This window comes from Enhydra lutris, unplaced genomic scaffold (genome assembly GCF_002288905.1).
Source record: "Enhydra lutris kenyoni isolate GAN:26980312 unplaced genomic scaffold, ASM228890v2 scaffoldscaffold98, whole genome shotgun sequence".
In the NCBI taxonomy this organism is placed as follows: domain Eukaryota; kingdom Metazoa; phylum Chordata; class Mammalia; order Carnivora; family Mustelidae; genus Enhydra; species Enhydra lutris.
The window spans coordinates 1,625,765-1,644,898 of NW_019154182.1; the positions used below are offsets into that span (position 1 = coordinate 1,625,765).

A 19,134-nucleotide genomic window follows, 5' to 3' on the forward strand; every position below is an offset into this window, starting at 1 on the left:
ATTGGGGTACAGAGATTAAAAAGAAAAAGACACAGTCTTTGATTCTAGGAATTTAGCATCTATTGAGCAAGACACATAAATAACTCTGGAAAGAAGTAGATGGTTCTAAAACGGAAATCTATGGAGACATAATTCTGAGCTGAGACTTCTTGGAGAAGATTGTATCTGTGCTGAGATCTGAAGGAAGTGTGAGGCGTGGGGAGACAGATATTGGGGATGTGAGTGGGAAGGCACTTGACGGGGGCATAGCTGGAACCAAAGCTTGAGACGGGAGGTCTTTGGGAAGTGTGAGAGGAAATCACAATTTTAATGCTTATCTTTTTAACAGAACAATCCACGGATAAATTACGGTGGGAAATTTTAGAAATTGGTAGTTAAGAAGGATGGGCCTCACCCTTCAAGGAAGGGCACAATGACAGCAAACGGACAAGTCTGTGGCTGCTGTAGCTCCTTGGCTCTCACTTCCAAGCAATAGATCTCTGCATAGATGACTCAGTCCCCTGAAGTGACCAACCCGGGCAGTGGCCACCTCGGTGCTGGTGTCACGTTGACAGGGCTGTGGTGCTCAAAACCAACACGGCATTTGATTATTGTTAGCATCACACAATTTTGCAGGAGGCATTAGAACAGCTGATTTGTTTCTGTGAATAGCACTTTCTCCATAAGAAACTGAGCAGCAGGGAGGGAGAAGCTATGTTTCTAGAGGCTTCAGGCCAAGCGAGCTCCAGAAAGGTCCAGTAGCTCAGGGCATCATGTACAATGCATCTCCGCAGCCCTCTTCTCATTGGACCCTCACGATGAAGGTCAATGTTGGGACCACCACTGACATATTGTTATTCCTGTTTTAAATAAAATAATCAGTGTGCCAATTCTGATAGAGAACTTTCATGTTCCTTCTGATCCAAAGAGTTGATGAGACTCTTGTAAATAAAAGGTAGAAAGGGGACTTCGATCCCCCAATGGCTGGCTCAGGGCTCATTCTTATTTCTGAGAAAGACATGGGAACCAGTTCAGAAGAAGATGATCTCTACAAATGGAGCATTTATTCAATACCTCTGGTGTGAATTCAATATAAGTTGGGGGATATCCTTTGGGGAGCAGTTTTTGACCAAAACTCAGTAGAAGACAGAAACAAGTTTATGTTGGTGTCACTGTGCGTTCAGTTTAGTACGTGCTTAGTAAATGTTTGTCGAATGAATGAGCAAATGCACAGGTGGGTAGATGGATGACTCTGCTACGTAGAGCATTTTTTGCTGGCAGCCCCAAGAGAGGGCTCCAGTAATCTCTGTTTTACAAGCATGGACTGAAGATCCTGTTGGAGTGCTGCTTGCTGTTGGAACAGAAAATGCCCAGTTTGGGCCAGGCTTCCAGGAGCCCAGGAGGGGCTGGATTGTACCCAGCTGGATTTTGGAGTCTACTCCAGAGGCTGATTGGTTCCACGTGGCTGGCCAAGATGAGAATCTGTTTGTTCAGTTTCTTTCATTTCCTCTTGTCTCCTTCTTGGCCTAAGGATGGCATTCTTGCCTGGCCATCATTGTCTTTGGTGGAATAGGAGATAGAGGGGACAGGCTGGGACATGCCACACATTTTTTTTTTTTAATTGGAAGTGTTTATACTAGCTCTCTATCTAGCATCTCAAAGCTAGGACCCAGTGAGATAAGAACTTGATTTGTGTAGATGGGCCATCACCAAAGTGTATGAGCCTTGTACTTAGTCCTAATTGTTTAAGGAAGGTATAGTTATGTAACAATTTTTCGCTATCACGTGTTGTGTAAGCACAGAATGTTATGATCATAAAGCTGGAATTAATAGGAGAGTTGAAAATCAGAATGTCCATCAGTTCTCAAACTGTATTTTATGAAACCCCATGGTGGTGGTGGGGTGGTGGGTGTCAAGGGCTGTGGAGCAAAAGTGGGTTCTGGGCCCCCCTGCCATCACTTCCCCTGGGCAGTTCTGCTTGCCTAATTTTATATACTGGACTTCTATCCAGGGCTTTATTTGAATTAAGCATTCAGCTTCTAAAAAATGTTTGAAGTCCATAGATCCAGTTTAAATGCCAGCATTTTAGGCCCAGAGAGGTTAAGATATCTTCACATCCCCGGCTCTTTCAGGACATGTGTTTTAATGTATCCGTGGGGGTGGGACTGCTTTTGACGCTGTGGATTCCTTCCCCTTCCTACACAACCGAAGTTAATGAAATAACCCCTCACGGGGAACACAGAGGATTATGACATCCTCTCTGCTGAGCAGATCAGAGGAGGTAATGTGTATGAAAGTGTCTCAGTAGGGTAAGAAACCAAGAGTGCTTCTTGTTGAGCAATCCGTTCATGAGCTCAAAGTGGTTCTGACCTAGGAAATCTCAGATGTGATTCTTGTAGGTTCACGAAGCAGGATGGAAACCATGGGGACCGGCGGGAAAATGTATTTAGGCTCACGCAGGTGTCATCTTCAGCTCCTTGATGTTCATGGACGGAGGGTGGAGGGGCCCACCAGTGGGCCAGTGGGCAGCGGTACATTTAAAATACCTCTGACCAACCGGGGCAGGGAGAGGGAAGTTCTGAATCAGCTTCTTAGAAAAACCGAGAACTTGACAATCATGACATGAAGGTAGAAATCACACGGGACTCGGCAGGTCAGTCATTTAGTGTGTAAGAGTTTCAGGTAAATAAATCATTGAGTGGTCTGTTCATTCAATTTCTACCGGTGAGGGAGGCAGAAGAGATGCTTTCCAGCAGGTAGCAGTAACACGCGGCAGCAAGAGTATGGATGCTGGAGCAGATGACCTCTGCTCTAATATCAGCTGTGAGACTTGGGATAAATTACTTAAGTCCTTGCGCTTCCATTTCCCCATTGATGTACTGGTAATGATAACACATACCTCATAGCACTGTTGTAAGGATGAAATGAGTTACCATATGCAACAAGTGTAGAACAGGGCTTGGCACACAGAAGGTGTGAGATGGGTGTTTGCAAGAATGCATATTCTTTTTTTTTTTTAAAGATTTATTTTTATTTGTTTATTTATTAGAGAGAGAGCAAGCACACATGAGCAGGGAGTGCAGCAGAGAGAGAGGGAGAAGGAGAAGGAGAGAAGCAGACTCCCTGCAGAGTGTGGAGCCTGACACAGGGCTTGATCTTACCACCCCGAGATCATCCTTGGCTGAAATCAAGAGTCAGATGCTCAACTGACTGAGACACTCAGGTACCCTCCCCACCAGCTATGAGCTTCTCAGAGGCGCAGTGTTTTTCAAATCTTTTTCAAGAAGCTAGTCCTGTCCTTTTTGACGTGTGTCTCTCTATTGGCTCTTGTGAACATGAGGTGTCCTGGGGAATGTCCTGCACAGTTCTACTGTTTTGGACTGTCTGCTAAAGACAGATCTTTGTCAATGGACTAAGGGTTCCCTGGGAGCCCAGGCATGGGTCTCTGGGGGCTGATATCCTTCCCATTACTGCCAAATATACATACCGGCTTTTTTCTAAAAGATCTCTTCTAAGCAATTTCCACCTATTGCTACCTTCTTTTGGCAGGAGTAGGGTAATAGTCCAAAGCTATAAAAGTAGGAGCCGCATTTATCAATTGATGGATTAACTAACAATCAGTCAACCAGTATTTAAGTAGTGTTTTCTATGTGTTTAGCACTGTGTTAACTGTCCCCTGGGGAAATAAAAGAAATATAAGACAAGATCCCAAACCTCAAATTAGGGCCCCAAAATGACTAACTGGGAAGTAATTGTAAAACAACTACTAAATTTAGATGTAGAGAACAAAGTATTCAGAGAAGGATTTCTATGGCTATGAGTGATGTTCTGGAGGGTTTGGGCCCTAAATTGGACCCTAAATGATGAATCTGCATTCAAAACAGAAGGGACCAAGCTGGTTTTCTGTAGACTGTACCAGTCTGACTAGAGGGCAAGGGGTGTGGGAGAAGAGAAGGCATAACATTGGACAGGTACTGAGACCAGATTGTAAAGCTTAGAAGTCAGGCAGAGACATAGGGAGCTTTCCAGGCAGGACTGAGCAGTGGTGAAAATACCAATGTCAGAGTCAAGATGGCCTTGATGTCACTTTCAGCTCTACCACCAGCCGGCTGGGTGATCTCTAGCCCATCACTTTACTGGACCCAGGAATGAGTGAGATGGCCCAGTCTAGCCCCCATATTTCTGATGTGGGAGGCAATAAGAAGTTACTGAGGTCTCATGAAAGTGCCACACGGAAAGAAAATTTGTGGCAATGTGTGAAGGATGGGTAGTGATATCAGGGAGACCAGCTGGCTACTGTCAGAGTCCACGGCTGCATAACAAAGGCCTGGAAAAATTATGTTGCTTAGGAAATGAAGTCAGAAGGATAAATTCAAGAGACAGCAACAGTAGCATCTAGATAGCAACAGATAGGATGAAAAGCACCCACAAGTCTAGAGCCCGGGGCTTGGCCATTTGGGTATAGGAATAAGAGAATGAGTCAAAGATAATTCTAAGGTTCTGGCAATGAATTTAAAACCCCAACCTCTAAGCACTCAATAAGCTGATAGAACACTGTGGACAGAAACAACGGCTTAGTGGTCAGACTGACTTGGGATTGAGTTTGGTTCTAACTTTCCCTAACTGAATGATCTGGGCAAGTTTTGAAACTTCCATGAGCTTCAGATTCCCCACCTGTAAATGAGGACAAAAGAACCTGCTTTATAGCATTATGGTAAAGGTCACAGGAAATAACACACTCAGCATGTCCCTTTGCACATGGTAAGGGTTCTGTTGACGTTGGCTTTTATTGCTTCTTAACTGAGCAGTTATTAAGCATTACACACTGTGATAGCTGTCAGGATTCAGAGAGGAAAGAGGCAGGGCCTCTGCCCTGATGAAACCCACAGATAAGTATCATCTCCTCTGCAGGGAGAATTGTCCCAACATCCCCTGTAAGGCTTCTCCGGATAACTAAAATGGCGCCTCTCTTTACAGAGGTGAAGGAAGAGCTGTAGAGTTCTACAGATGTGTCTCCTTTCATATTCTGCCAGTATCTTATCAGGAGGGGACCAAGTTACTATCAGAAAATAGACCTGATTCTGTAGACCTATTTATAACATGGGCTAATATGCTACCATCCCTGTTCACCCCCTCAAAGATAATACACCTCTCTCCTTATCTCTTTCCTTTCATGACCTGATCAAAGCAATACATCAGAAAATGCCGACATTTGTCTGCATCAAATAAGCCTTGAGCGTACCTCTGAAATAACTCTTTCCATTTAAAAATGTGAGTGTAGTTTTAGGATGCTTCTTATGTTTGCAACTTGTCCACACCAACTGATGTGCACCTGAAATTGTTCCACGATGGGAAGGAGAATTAGATGTCCTCAGGAAACACAGGAGTCCCTTTGTTTTTCTCTGCTCTGTGCTTTACACATTCACACTTATCTCTTCATACCCATTGGTGGCCACAGGAGTCCAAATCAGAGAAGGAGTGCAGAGAACGTCTGCTTCTCCATGGAGATAATCTGTTCTTAGACATGAGCCTCTGAAGGAAGGTAGCTGGGACAAGAACCTTCCTAGGTCTCTTGGACAATTTACCTTCTCTAGAGAATTAGAAACAGATTTCTTTTCTCCTCCCTCTAAGAGACTGTCCTGCCAGAAGACATACTTTTTGGAGCATTAGAGAAAGTTAGAGACAGCAACTCTCTTGGTTTCATAAGGGTAGAGAGGCAGACAAGAAACAGGTCTTTGAAACTGCAATAAACTCACTGCAAATGCAACATAAGATTCAGAGGAAGAATGCTGTAGGTGAAAGGGAGTTGTAGGCGGGAGGGAGGAAAAATGTGTATAACTGGTTGAGAGCCTTGACTCAGAGGTATGAAGAATTTTTGCAGGAGGATGGGCGAGGCCTGATAGCTGGGGTTTTGTAGTCTCTTATTCCCTTTTCCTGTCATTGCTCAAATGAGATGAGGCCAATTTTGGGAACGGATACCTTCTCCCTGTCACATTCCCGTTAACTGGCTCCATTTCAACAGATGGCCTCTTTGGGATGGTACGCAGACTCTTGACATTAGCAAGGATTGATGATGTCCAGAGCCATCCACGAATCCGCAACTTTGTGGACATGGAAACATTTGTATAAGCTCCTGGCTTTCTCCCAAACCACATGCTTCTTACACATTGCCTCACATCACAGGTTAACTACCTTTTCAACTAGAACTGAAGTTCAATCTATCACATTATGATGATTTTCCTTTTTTCTCACACATAAACCTGTTTTCTTTAAAGGGGAAAAAAACACTTTTTGAAAGTTCTTGCAAGACTAGCAATGAGTGAAGAAGCACAGCAGTACAGGAAACTGGGTGGTCAGGGATGTCCTGGGGGAGTCTCCTTCGTATAGCACCTTTAAGAGGCCCAAGATTCAAAGCTGGGCCTCTACATGCAACAGATTTCTGTGTGTTATGAGTCTTCATGGTTGTTCATGAACAGTCTAAATTGAGAATTTCGGTCTAGGAGCACCATAGGCTTCCTTCCTCTCCATACTTCACTCTTGGTCCTCTCAGACCACAGATTCCATGGCACACAGAAGAGCTCCCTTCCCTCTGGGCAGAGGCAGGGCCAGAAGAGCAGCAATAATGAGAAGAACTTCTTCCTGAAGATCTGTATAATTCAAGCCCATCTCCTAAACCTTCCACATGTGGGAAACAATAAAGGATGTTTAATGTTATGACCCTAGGTCTTCTGGACAATCAAGCAAAGGTCAACCTTATGTATCTGTGGATGATTGATTTTCCCCTGTTCACCAATCAGACTTGAAGCATTGTCTAATGAAAGATACATAGGTGATCTTGAAAACAAGAGTAGGTCAAAAACTCTTCAGAGGGTGGGGGAATAAGCTTATCAAAAACCTATACAGATATAATTACTGTGATTGAGTATTGCATTCAGTTCAGAGTTTCCTGACAACAAATGCAAAAAGGAAAAAAAAAAACCAACAAATTATTCTTCAGGAGACAGCTGCTTTTTCTTGGTAACAAATCTTGAACATGAGACTTACGCAAAAGGAATTCAATGACAGAGCAGATCATGTCTTAATGGTATTTACAAAATAAGGAGAAGATTTCATATATAACCATTTCTCAAGTCACCCCTTAATAGTAGCAGGAATCAAGTCATTAAAAATACTTAGTCATGAACTCTGCCTCAGGGAAAAGAAGTAAAATGATCACCATCAAGTTGGTGGGGTAAGGAGTGAGTAGAGATACAAGTGAAAGAAAAATGGTAGAATGTTGGTAATCGTTGAAACTGGGTTGAGGGTATATGTGGGGCACTGCACTGTTCTATTTATTTGCATACATTTGAAATTTTCACAATAAAAAACCCAACCCAACCCAACCCAACCCAACCCAACCCAAACCAAATCAAAACAACATAGCTGAAAGCATCTGGCAGCCAGAGAAGGTAAGATGATACGTTCTCTAACAAAGACTATATTCTGTTTGATGATGTTTTAAGGCAAGTAAATACAAATAACGTTATACTTAATCTTTGAAAGTTGATCAGCTGGGCTGTGGAGCACTTGGCTATGCACAGAACCAGCCCCATGGCCCTGTAGACTTTACTAGATCAGCAAGCACATACCCAGCTAATTGTGCTGGCAGATTATGGACAGCAAGTTCTCAAGGAGGGGAGGAGAAAGCCAGATTCAGATACCTTCACTGCAGTTCTTCAGGGCAAAGAAGTCCACCGCAGACAAGCTTCGGTTTCCACTCGAGATGTATTCCAGGGCCACTCGGAAGGGATTCTCTGGGCGTCCAATTCTCCCCTGAAGCACCATCCATCTGGTCACATTGGAAAGCAGAGGGGAAGAGCAGAGAGAAACAGTGATGAGAGGCAGACCTAATTTGCACAGAGATTCTGTAGTGATTTCTGGGCCCACACTCTTTGTGGACACCACCAGATGCAACCCTAAGAGGTTCTGAGAACGACGACTCTGACAGCAATACAAATGTTTCCTTCTTGTCCAGCTAACCCAGAGACCCGCTCCTCAAACCCACTGTAGCCACTGGTGTTTCTTTCGATATTCTTTTAGGCAACTGTAGACTGCTTTAGTAGTTAATCTTACAGGAAGAGAATATATGTACTTAAGAATCTGCTAGCAGGGCACCAGGGTGACTCAGTTGGTTAAGTGGCTGCCTTCGGCTCAGGTCACGGTCCCGGAGTTCCAGGATTGAGACCTGCATTTGGCTCCCAGCTCTGTAGGGAGTCTGCTTCTCCCTCTAACATTTTCCCCTCTCATGCTCTCTCCTGCTCTCTCTCACTCTCTCTCTCTCAAATAAATAAATAAAATCTTAAAAAGAAAAAAAGAATATCTGCTGGCAGAGTGAAGGGATACTCTTCAAAAACATGTATCAGTGTACCTGTAATTACCTTTGGAAAGAATTTTGGCTTTCAGAATTTATTCTGATCTCAAAGTCTCATAACCCTTGAGTTTGCTCTGTGGTCACTTATGGGAAGCGAGCAAGGGCTATTTATTTACTTTAGGGAAATTAAAGTGCACTGAAGCATGTATTTTGGGGTAAAAGGTACCTAAGATTGGTATGAACTCTGCAAAAAGGTGCAAACAGAAGAAGATAGAAGGAGGTCGAATGGTGAGCTCCACAGCCATCTATGATCAAGGATACGGACACTGCTGGAGAGCAGAGAATAAGCTGAATGAACATTTTTTACACCTCACTCATGCTATTAACCTCTTAGAATAACCTCCTGTCACTGATTGAAACATCAAATTTACTTTCCGCCATTGATTCAGGTTTTTTAAAACATATATAGTTATGTTGACATTTTGTGTGGTGAATGGAAATGACCTGGACTACTTCATATTTTTTTCCTTTAAAAAACAGTTTCCTTGAGGTATGATTGACATACGATCAATTGTATGTACTAAAAATGCATAGTTTGGTGAATTAAAGGGTATGATTCGATGAGGTCTGATATATGTATATACCCATAACCCCCTCACAATGTTTCATAGTGTTCTACCACGATGTAAGGTCTGCGGTAGGCTGGCCAGTACATGTGCAAAGGAATTTAAGGAAGATTCACTTTCTGTTAAAACAAACAAACAAACAAACCATTTAAAGCACCCATTCCCTGCAAGGTATAAAGTGATGCTCAACATAAAAAATATTAAAGATCCAACCATTCAGCAGAGTTGGCAAAGGAAACTAAAAGTCACCCAGAAGGTCATTATCTAGAGATAACCATAGTCACCACCACAGTGTAGCCTTTTATTTACACTTTTATGCAAACAAGACCGTCTCCCGCGTGCTCAACGTGACTGGACTTTGCCATTCAGTGGTATGTCAGGAGATGAGAAATATAGACTATGTGATGAGTTCAATATTGCAATTTTAATGATTTGTGTATTGCTTCTGAGTTTTCCTCTTTGCGATCACACTGAGGCTAGCCTTGTGCACTTCTGTAAATACTGCCTTAGGACAAATTCGTAGAGCCCAAGTTCAAGTGCATGCACACTGGAAAGTCTGAGCATACTGTCAGTCCTCCAGCAGTGCCTCAGAGAGCCTGTTTCTCCATCTGCTTGTTAACACTGGATCTCATCTCATCTTTCCCGTCTCTGCTGCCTTTTGGTGATGAAGGCGTTGCCTAAGGCAGTCCGTGGTCTTTCAGTGGGGCACCCCTGTTTGGAGTCTAGTCCTGCCACGTTGCAGGGCACGCAGTGGGAATCTGCTGAGCGAAGGAGGTAGTTTTGTTCTCTAACTATGCTCTTCTGTAGTTAATTCAGATCACCGGAGCCAATGCTTCAGCCATTTAATACAAGTGTATTAAGTTTCCCCACAATAGACGCTGTAGAAGGGATTATTGCTGTTGTAAAGTTTGTTCCCTGTTACGGTACTCAGCAGGATTTCTATCCAAAATAAAACCGGTGCACTTGAATAAGCAAAAGGAGGCCTTTCGTTTAAATGTGGAGCTGTCAAAGAAATAAATACATGAAAAGAAAATGTAAACGTGGGATTCTTAAGAAAACAAAGAGAGCAGAATTTTTCTTGTCCTTCTGAAAAAATAAAGAACCCTATTTTTGAGGAAAGATGGTAGACAAACGCCTGACTATTCACAGTCTGCCAAAATTGTAGCTCTCTGCTGCAAGGAATGATGGATTTTAATTCCAGGTACACTGTGGCCCTTGACAATGATTTCCATTTCTATATTGGCACTAGCCCTCTGGATAAATGTGTCAAGAGTTTTAGGAATTAGTTTCTGAGTTACTGATGCAATAACTTTTGTCTGAAATTCTCTGGCCTCCCATAGTTTACAGCTGCAGCTTTAATAACTTTCAAAGCAGTTGCCAAACATGTATTTTATGACCAGGGAAGTTGGGACAAGAAAAGGGCAAGCTTGTACCTAGGGTCAGCTTTGTTGAAGAGACAGCAGAAACCCCAGGAAAAGCAAATGCAAGTCTCTTTTCTTTCTGACTCCATTTTCTTTGCTCATATCCCAGCAGTCATGAAACTCCTGTATCCGGGTCTGTTTCCCTCTTTGGCTGCGGCAACTCTACTTGTGTTTGCAGAAGGGTGAGTTATGTTCTGACCTAGATCCTCCTAGAGACCAACGGGCAGCTGTGTCCATGGGCTGGGATTTGTGGCTGTCTTAGCCCTGGTGCGCCAATCGATCAACGTGACAGTGTGGGGAGTCCATCTGGATTCTGGGAAGCCAGAAAGACTGTATGGTCAGCCTGTCACCATCCATTATCTTCCAGTTGTCTCTCTAGGGTTCTCCACTTCCAGTTTTGGCTCTGCCCCTCAAGTATCTGATGACTTTGAACAAGACCCTTTACTCTGAATGCCTGAAATTTTGCATGTTTTCTGATCCATGTATTCTCAACCAGAGAAAGTGTCTCCAAATTTGTGTGAATTTGCTGAGGAAAAAAAAAAAAAACAAAAACAGACCACACATTTTTGCTGAGTGGCTACCTCATACTGAATAAACTAGAACCCATGCCAAAAAAAAAAAAAAAAAAAAAAAGTTAGGAAGGCTGTTTGTTTTGTGAATATCAAGGTCCATTTCTGACCTGGAGACTAAAAATAATAGATAGAAAGGCCACTCAGTTGGGACCTGAGTCCTGGGTTCTGGTTTTTATCTGCACAGGTTAGGATAAGTTCCTGTACCTCCTTGAGTTTTAGTTTCTTTGTTAACAAAATGCAAGGATTGAATCAAAAGTTCTCCAGGGTCCCTTACTGATCTGGTGCTTATACTTCTCTAGCAATTTGTAGGACAAAACACTTTCTGAAAGCCCTGAAAGCTGTAATGCACAAATAATGTTCTACAGAAGGTGGAAGAAATGATTAGTCAAAGAATTACAGATTTATATCTATAAAGAGACGAAGTTCGATCCCTTCAGAGAAACAGAGCAACTTGCCCAAGGTCACACCTTTGGTGACCTGAATACCAAAGGTCAAAGTCAAATATATTATTGCGCCCAAACTACAAGGACAAGAGACAAGGCAACCTATGGTTCAGTCTGTAAATTCAGTCACCACTCCCTATCACTGGAAGCCTGAAAACAGAAAGGGAGATGTCTACTTTGCATTATTAGAAGAATCACCAGTTTGGGTTTTAAGGATACACAGGCAGGCCACATAGTAAAATACATCATCAGAAAATGCACACACAAACCAGAAAATCCTAAGAAGCTCTGACATGGTCAGAGGCATCGTCAGGTCTCTGCCCACTCCATACCAGGTTAGTTTGTACATGTTTAAAGGAAATCATCAACACATCTGATGTGAAGCAAGCTGCTGGTGAGACTGAAGGGTCAGCATCCATGACTCACAAAGGATGAAGGCACAGAGTTATTTAAAGTCCAGGGGGAAGGGGAAATTTTTGATGGCCCATGAGGACTATGGAGGGCAGTTGATAAGAGAGAGGAATGTGTGTTACTTTGCTGCTGTGTGCTATTGTGTGTGTGCTATTGTGCTACTTTGTGCTGTGTGATATTGACATGGGGCTGGCTCCCAAAGCAAGCCTTGGAACCCTACATGCTATTCAATGGGATGCCTTTCTGAGATGGTTTTAGTTGTTGGAATATCCTGAGGCCTGGAGTCAGTTCTCAGCTCCACTACCAACTTAGCTAAGGGAACTTCGGCAAATAATTTAACTTCTCTGATCTTGAGTTTCCTTAGTTGTTTTTTTTTTTAAGGTTTTGTTTATTTATTTGACACACAGAGAGAAGTCACAAGTAGGCAGAGAGACAGGCAGAGAGAGAGGGGGAAGTGGGCTCTCCGCCAAGCAGAGAGCCTGATGCGGGACTCAATCCCAGGACCCTGAGATCATGACCCGAGCCGAAGGCAGAGGCCCAACCCACTGAGCCACCCAGGCGCCCCCCGTTTCCTTAGTTTTAAGATGGAAATCATAATGTCTAGCTCACTGGACTGTTGTGAGGATTTGTCAGAAGGAGGTATGCGAAGGAACATCCTTTTGGGAATCTCAATAGCGGAAGCTATTTTTACAGAAGACCCCAGCTTTCTTTATGGAATGGCACTGGTCCATGAAACTATCAGCATCTCCACTCGTTTACAAGATTCAAGGGGGAAAGGAATGTAGGAAAAAGAAAGGGAGAAAAGCATTCGTAATTTATTAATAGCAGACACCCAATTTATTTAAGCCAGAAAAGAAGTCTTCATTTTTAAACAGATCTTCATGTGTTAAGCACAGCCCAAAGAAATCGTGTTCAAATACCCATACAACAAAACATATTAGTGACTATAGCAGGAGGTCAACATTCTGTGCACAGCTCTCCAGGGGGTACTGATCTCACTTTAGAGTAAAAGCCTCTTATTTATCTTTCTGTCTTCTTGGGGCATGTGGAAAGATGCCTTGTGTCTAGATGTTGGTTAGAACTTGTTGGATTGAATTCCATTTCTCAGGTATTTTTTGGTGTTTTATTGCACACTAAATAAAGTATTAAATGCTCTGGGGATCCTAAGGGTTTAAGATTTAGCTTGGCACTCTTGGAGCCCACAGACTAGTGAGAAAGAGTAAGTAAATACCAACATTTATAATGAATGGCAGTATAGAAAACTAAGTGAGTGGCATCGGCATTATGTACATTTAAAGCTTAGAGGGCAAAGTGATGTCCCAGGTTGGGTGATCATGAGAGGTGTAACTTGAGGATGGGTTATGAAGGGAGGGCAGAAATTGGGAAAAGGGAATTGCAGAAAGAGAGGTTGGTGTGAGCACATGAGAAGAGGCCATATAGACTGTGTGTTCTGAGAACAGGAGGTCTAGGCTGCCTGGAGTCAATGGTTTCCATTGGTCTCTATAGGAAGGAGGTCCCCTAAGTCTTTCACACTCCTCCATAAAGTTAAGAGTAGTAGGTCATTCATCATTGTGTCTCTAGACGCCGTATTTGTTGAACAGGAGAACAAATACATGAACACACTTCTGTTAAATTAGACAAGATTATGACATTCTTGGATAAAAGTTGTATTTTAGTGGAGCTGAGTTCATCTGAAAGTTCCTGTCAATTCATTATTCATTAGCTATTGTCCATTCAGGTAATAATGACTCCTTCCCTGTAAGGAGGAATCTAAGGACTGGGAAAGTTCGGAGGTTGAGGGCAGGTTGCTTCATCCCATAGCTCTTGGCTCCCCATTTGCCCACAGGTGCATTCTTTAAAGGGGCAGGGCCATGGGAAGCAACTGTCAAATTAGCTCTTACCCAAGTACCCAAGAACCCAAGAAGGGACTCAGAGAATTGAAGTAATTGAGACATGGAGGGATCTGGGTGCTCCACTAGAAGAGGTCCTGTCTGATGTGGGAATGTCCTCTACAAGGCAGGTCAACCTTATGCCAAGTCACTGTGTATATCAATGAGAGCAGCAACAGCAGTTACTATGATTGAAGGCCTCCAGCATACTCTGCTTTGAGCTGAGTTGTAAAGGTTTATATATTTACTTGAGAGAGAGAGAGAGAGCTCATGAGTGGAGGGAGGGACAGAGGAAGAGGGAAAGGGGAAGCAGACTCCCCACTGAAGAGGGAGCCCCATGCAGGGCTCTATCTCCCAACCAGGAGATCACAACCTGAGCCAAATCCAAGAGTCGGCTGCCTAACCGACTGAGCCACCCAGGTGTCCTCCCAGCTGAGGTTTAAACTCAGGTTAGCACGACTCCATTAGTCTTTAGGTACACTATCTGAAACTGCCCTTTTAAGCTTCTTGAGGTTGGAAACTGGGTCTTCCTGAGGCTTTGTTCTCACTGCTGGCCCTGGTGAATATGGCTGTGGGCCAGAAGCTAAAAGATGTGGTCATCTGCATGTTCTGCAGCGGTCATGAAAGCAAATTCATCCAGGTGGTGATCAGGCCCCTTGCCAAGACAGCCAAACCCCTGGGTTAAGCAGAGGATGATGGGAGCCACATAAATTAAACAACCAGCGTGTCCCTATCTGGTAGAGCTCAGTGCCACAACTATCATCATTAGTGACTGTAGCATTGTCGAGGCTCAGGCCTTGTTGCTGACATTCCTTCATGTGTCTCTCTGCTAAGACTTTCTTGACGAGTGTCCAGGCATGCGTGTGAAGGTGTGAAGATTCTTGAGAAACAAGAAACTGAGCCTGTGGGAGTTCTTCTAGATCAATACAGGAAAAAAAAAAAAAGCCAATTGCACTTTTCTCCCTCATCTTATCTTAAAGAAAAAAAAAAAACCACCACACATTACCTTTCAAATTTTCCTTAAAATATACCTTATAGTAATTCTGCAGCAAATATAAACCATTCAGCACTATTTTTTATCGTTTCCCATTAAATCAGCCTGCATTTAGAGCATTTTTTATGGGAGACAGCAGGGGAAAAAATGCCAGATCAATGTAAATTTTAGTGGAAGTCCTTTGTTGCTTATTAATTTTCTGTAATAATAATAGTAATACTTGGTATGGGGCATGGGGTCTTTTATCCAGGCACCCTTGGCTTTCTTATTCCCTTGCCCTTTACAGTTTCCCCAGAGTTAGATGGATGTGCTCTGGGGAGGATCAGATCTGGGTAGAAATGAGGTTTCAGGTTGATTCTGGAATGTGGCTCCCACTGGCCTATGGTGGCAAAGAGTTGCCTGGAGGCCGAGAGTGGCTTATGTCTCTGCTGGAGCAAAGGGGGTACTCACTGTGGCCACAGGTAGACTTGGTTGAGAACTTAGCTTGACAGCTGGAAAGTGGTTTTGGTTTACATCAGACATGCTGTACAGGTGACAGGGATCTGGAAGTCTGCCTGGCTTTCCTGGAGCGGGGGCTAAGAAAATGTTCCCAAACTTGTTTCTCCTAATTCTTCCATCAAGCTTTTGAGCAAAGAAAAAATGAATAGGCTCCTTTTCCTGACCTCTCTTTAGCTTCTTCTAATTTTCCTCCCTCCTCCCTCCTTCCCTTTTTCTTCCTTTCGAGGAAACATAGTAAGACCACAAACTCTGGAGCCAGATTTCTGGTTTTATAATTTCTATTCTGTCTCTTTTTGCCTGTGACCTTTGACCAGGTACCTAACCTAGCGTGTCTGTGCCAGTGTTCTGTCATTAAGAAGTGGGGATAATAATAGAACCTTCCAGAGGTGCTGGGAAGACGGCATGAATTAAGACATGGGGGGCACTCAGCTAACACCCCTTGTGTTCATGTTTCTCTTCTCTCCTAAACCCAGGGTGGCAGATGACATTTCAGGGAGAGACCTTAGAAGAAAGTGGAATAGGGAACTGACCATGTGGTGGGATTTGGGAAATTTGGGGCGAGCCTCCCACCCCAGAATACCAGGATTTTCGAGGCCGCTTTCATTCCCTCCTGTGCAGGTGAAGAGGCAAAATGTACAAATGCAGATATCCCAGGGAGCATGTGCCCAGCGCTTGGTGGGTCTGTGCACATGTTTATTTAAGTTCTTTGTCTTTCCAGAAGGGACTTAAGGGAGACCATAAATAAAGCTATTTTACTTTATCTCATTTAATATTCACAATAAATGCACGAGACAGATAATATCACCCCCATTTCATAAGTAAGAAAATTGAGGCTCAGAGAGGCTTACACAACTTGCCCATGTAGTAAATGGTAAGAAGTGATACGAACCCGAGACCCTTTATCTCAAAACGCTCACGCTTCCCACTACATGGCACACAGGTTTACATTTATGCTAAACGTAAATGATTAGAAGGGCTTTTTAGTGGGTTGAGGGTGGTTAGTCCCTGAAGAACAACAGTGTGCAGCAAAGGATGCATCCAAGAAATACTTTGGCTTCTTTTCGATGTTGCCCCAGACTACCCTATTCCTCCCCTCTTCAGACCCCAGATCATTCTAATCCAGGTTGGAATATGCAGGCTTGTGGGAGGCAGGCACCCACAGGGCCCCTGGTTGAGACGCTTTCCTTCATTCTCTATAGCAGGCCAGGAAGGGGAGATGGAGTCTACCTCTACTGAGCTAGCTCCTGAGTCATTAGGAGTGTAGACTGGTCATAGCCACAGCTGTCAGGAAAATAATGGTCGAAGAAATGTTCCTGACTGGATGCTATGTGACCAATCCGATTGCTGGGTCAGCCCAATCTCGCATTGCACATTCAGCAGAAGCCCCCTGTGCCTCCTGGACGTTCCCGCTTACCTTTCAGGACTCCTCCACTTTCTACTCCCATCGCCCAAGTGAGATGCCTACGGAGAGTCAGTTGGGTTGTTCTCAAGCCTGTTGATGCCAGCTGTGCTCGTTCAGCTGACACAACATGAGCAAGAAAAATCTGAATTTCTTTGTAAAGATGGGTAGTGACAAATCACTAAAGATAACTGCTGTTTAAATTGGTATATATGGGGCAACAGAAAAGATCAGGCGGAAAAAATGTTTAAAATCGAGAAGTTTTCAGGTTATTCCCCAGGCATTTTAAAATGATTTCCATTTTAGAGGAACTGAACCTGAAAATCATGGATGTGGTGTTGAGGTGTCATGAACACTTTATGACAAGACAAAGCAGGACTCCAGGCAACAGGCCCATATTGGAAGCAAAGGCATTGGCCGTACATCAAGAGGTTAGTGACTGAGCAGGTATCTAGAAGTCGTAAGTAAAGACAAATTTTTAAGGATGTCATTTGATTCACAAGCAACTATTGGTCCCAAGTTTATTGTCTAGAGGGCTTCTTCTTTGCTCTTGATTCTATTTAAAAAAAAAAAAAAACCTGGAGGATTCACAGGTATTTTTTCTTCTTTTAAAGGAGGTTCCATTGATTACCAGGCAAAAACCAAGGGAGAGAAAAACCCAAATCAAGAGTAGAGAGTCTGAGAGTCCTGAAATTCCTCTTTGAGTTCCTCTGCACTTTGGGATTAGGTCCCACACAAGCCACCACCTCCTCTAGCATCTGCTGAACATCCCCCATCAGGAAGGGACTCAGCTGGATTCTGGGCAAGGAATGGGGAAGAAGAGGGGGTTTTGTTGTTGCCACATTCCAGAAATCATTTAAAATTACAGAAGTGAGCACCAGAGGGGATCCAAGTGGGGTTCCCCATTCCATAGGCTTGTCAGACAATCTCTCTGGCAGGGTGGGCCATGGATTTTCTCAGGTTAGAGCCCCAGGTGATCATTTTGCCTTTCAAACTCCTTCTGCACCCACCTGCAGACAGTAGGAATCTGGAATCTGGTTTCCTAACTCTGCTCCTTCCAATAACTTTTCGCCACCATCTGTTCTTTCCAAATACCACCTCTTTTTTCTCCCAAGCCAACTCAATGCAGGTAGTCCTTTTGTTTTTGTTTTCCTATAATACATCCTCCCCTGGGGAAAGGATAAAGACAACACTGAAACCTGGAATGTAACTGTTTCTGTAGGATTCTTCCTTTGGCACAGTCTGCCTCTCGCTCGAGCTCTGATTCCTGAGTGGGGCTAGGGTTAGGGCATTTACCCTGTGCCCCCACCTGGACACCCATGATTTTCCAGGCCTGAAAGCAATCCTCCTTGCCTGTGCTCAAATGACAGCCAGTTGTCCATCTTTCTCTAGAGAGCCAGCCTAAATGACATTTAATGCGTTGATATATCTATTGGCTCAATATGAAGGCAAGCATCTACACTAAGCCAAATGCTGACTGACGCCCAAGCTCAGAGGCTCCATTTGAGTCATGAATCTCTGGCCAAGTCAAGCCACCCTGTGGGGAAACTCCATATGGTGGGGAAGAGTTGACCATAAACTGCAGTCCTATAAGCAAATTCTGGGGCTGGGATGGTGGTCAGCTGGAAAAAGCTGGAGGGGCCCAGACAGGTGGGGTCAGGATAGCCAGGACTTGTCAGGGGAATCATGGGAGATGATTCCCCCATTCCACATGCTGTACCAGTCCCAGCCTTTTGCTGGGTGGCTATCCGGCCATCCACAGATGCAGAATTAATTGCCGGAAGCACTGAAGACCATGTTCTAAGCTCCTTGGTGCACAGGGAGCTTGGCCCTGCTACAGAGGCCATACTGTATGGTGGCAAGTATTATGGATGATGATGTTGTTGTGAGGTCAAAAGATGGAAGACTGGCATGACTCTTGAAAATCACTATGTGCCTTCTTTTCACAGGACAGAGAAAGCCTGAACTATGTACCTCCCTCCATGGATAGAGGAGAGTTCCATTCTATACCTTGCGTCCTGAATCATCTCTTTAAAACTGAATCATGACCATGTTCCCCAGTGCCCTCAAGACTTGCCTGTGCTTCCCAGAGCAGGCCAGGGTTCTTCCCTGCCCCGTACATGTGCTCAGGGTGTCCCTTATACCCCAAATATCTTTTCTGCCTTTTCTCTGCTGGGCTGTTCTTCACTGTCAAGACTCAACTTGGTATCCCTTACTCATCTGACTCCCAGGTTGAACTGGGTGACTGTTAATAGGGGAACAAGGGTGACACATGCCTACCTCTGCCCAATAGGTTTTTAGAAGAGCTTCTTGAAGGATGTGACATCTGTTATTATTGGGTGGTCCACTCTCGTCCAAGAAGGGATGACAGAAAGGGTAGTGTTATGTATTGAATTGTATCTCCCCCCCCCCAAAAAAAAGATATGTTAAAATCCAAATGCCCAATGTCTCAGAATGTGACCTTATTTGGAAACAGAGTCTTTACAGAGGCGATCAAGTTAAAATGAGATTATTAGGGTGGGCCCTAATCCAATATGACTGTGTTCTTGTAA

General features: G+C 43.8%; 1 protein-coding gene across 1 annotated transcript in view; it reads right to left on the reverse strand.

Annotated features, from left to right (window-relative positions):
* Positions 1–19,134, reverse strand: part of LOC111139287 (ALK receptor tyrosine kinase) — a 671,342-nt gene that overhangs the window by 178,140 nt on the left and 474,068 nt on the right. The window contains exon 5 of the mRNA XM_022491523.1: positions 7,680–7,807. Coding sequence (XP_022347231.1) covers positions 7,680–7,807 — 128 coding nt within the window. The remainder of the gene's footprint in view (positions 1–7,679; positions 7,808–19,134) is intronic.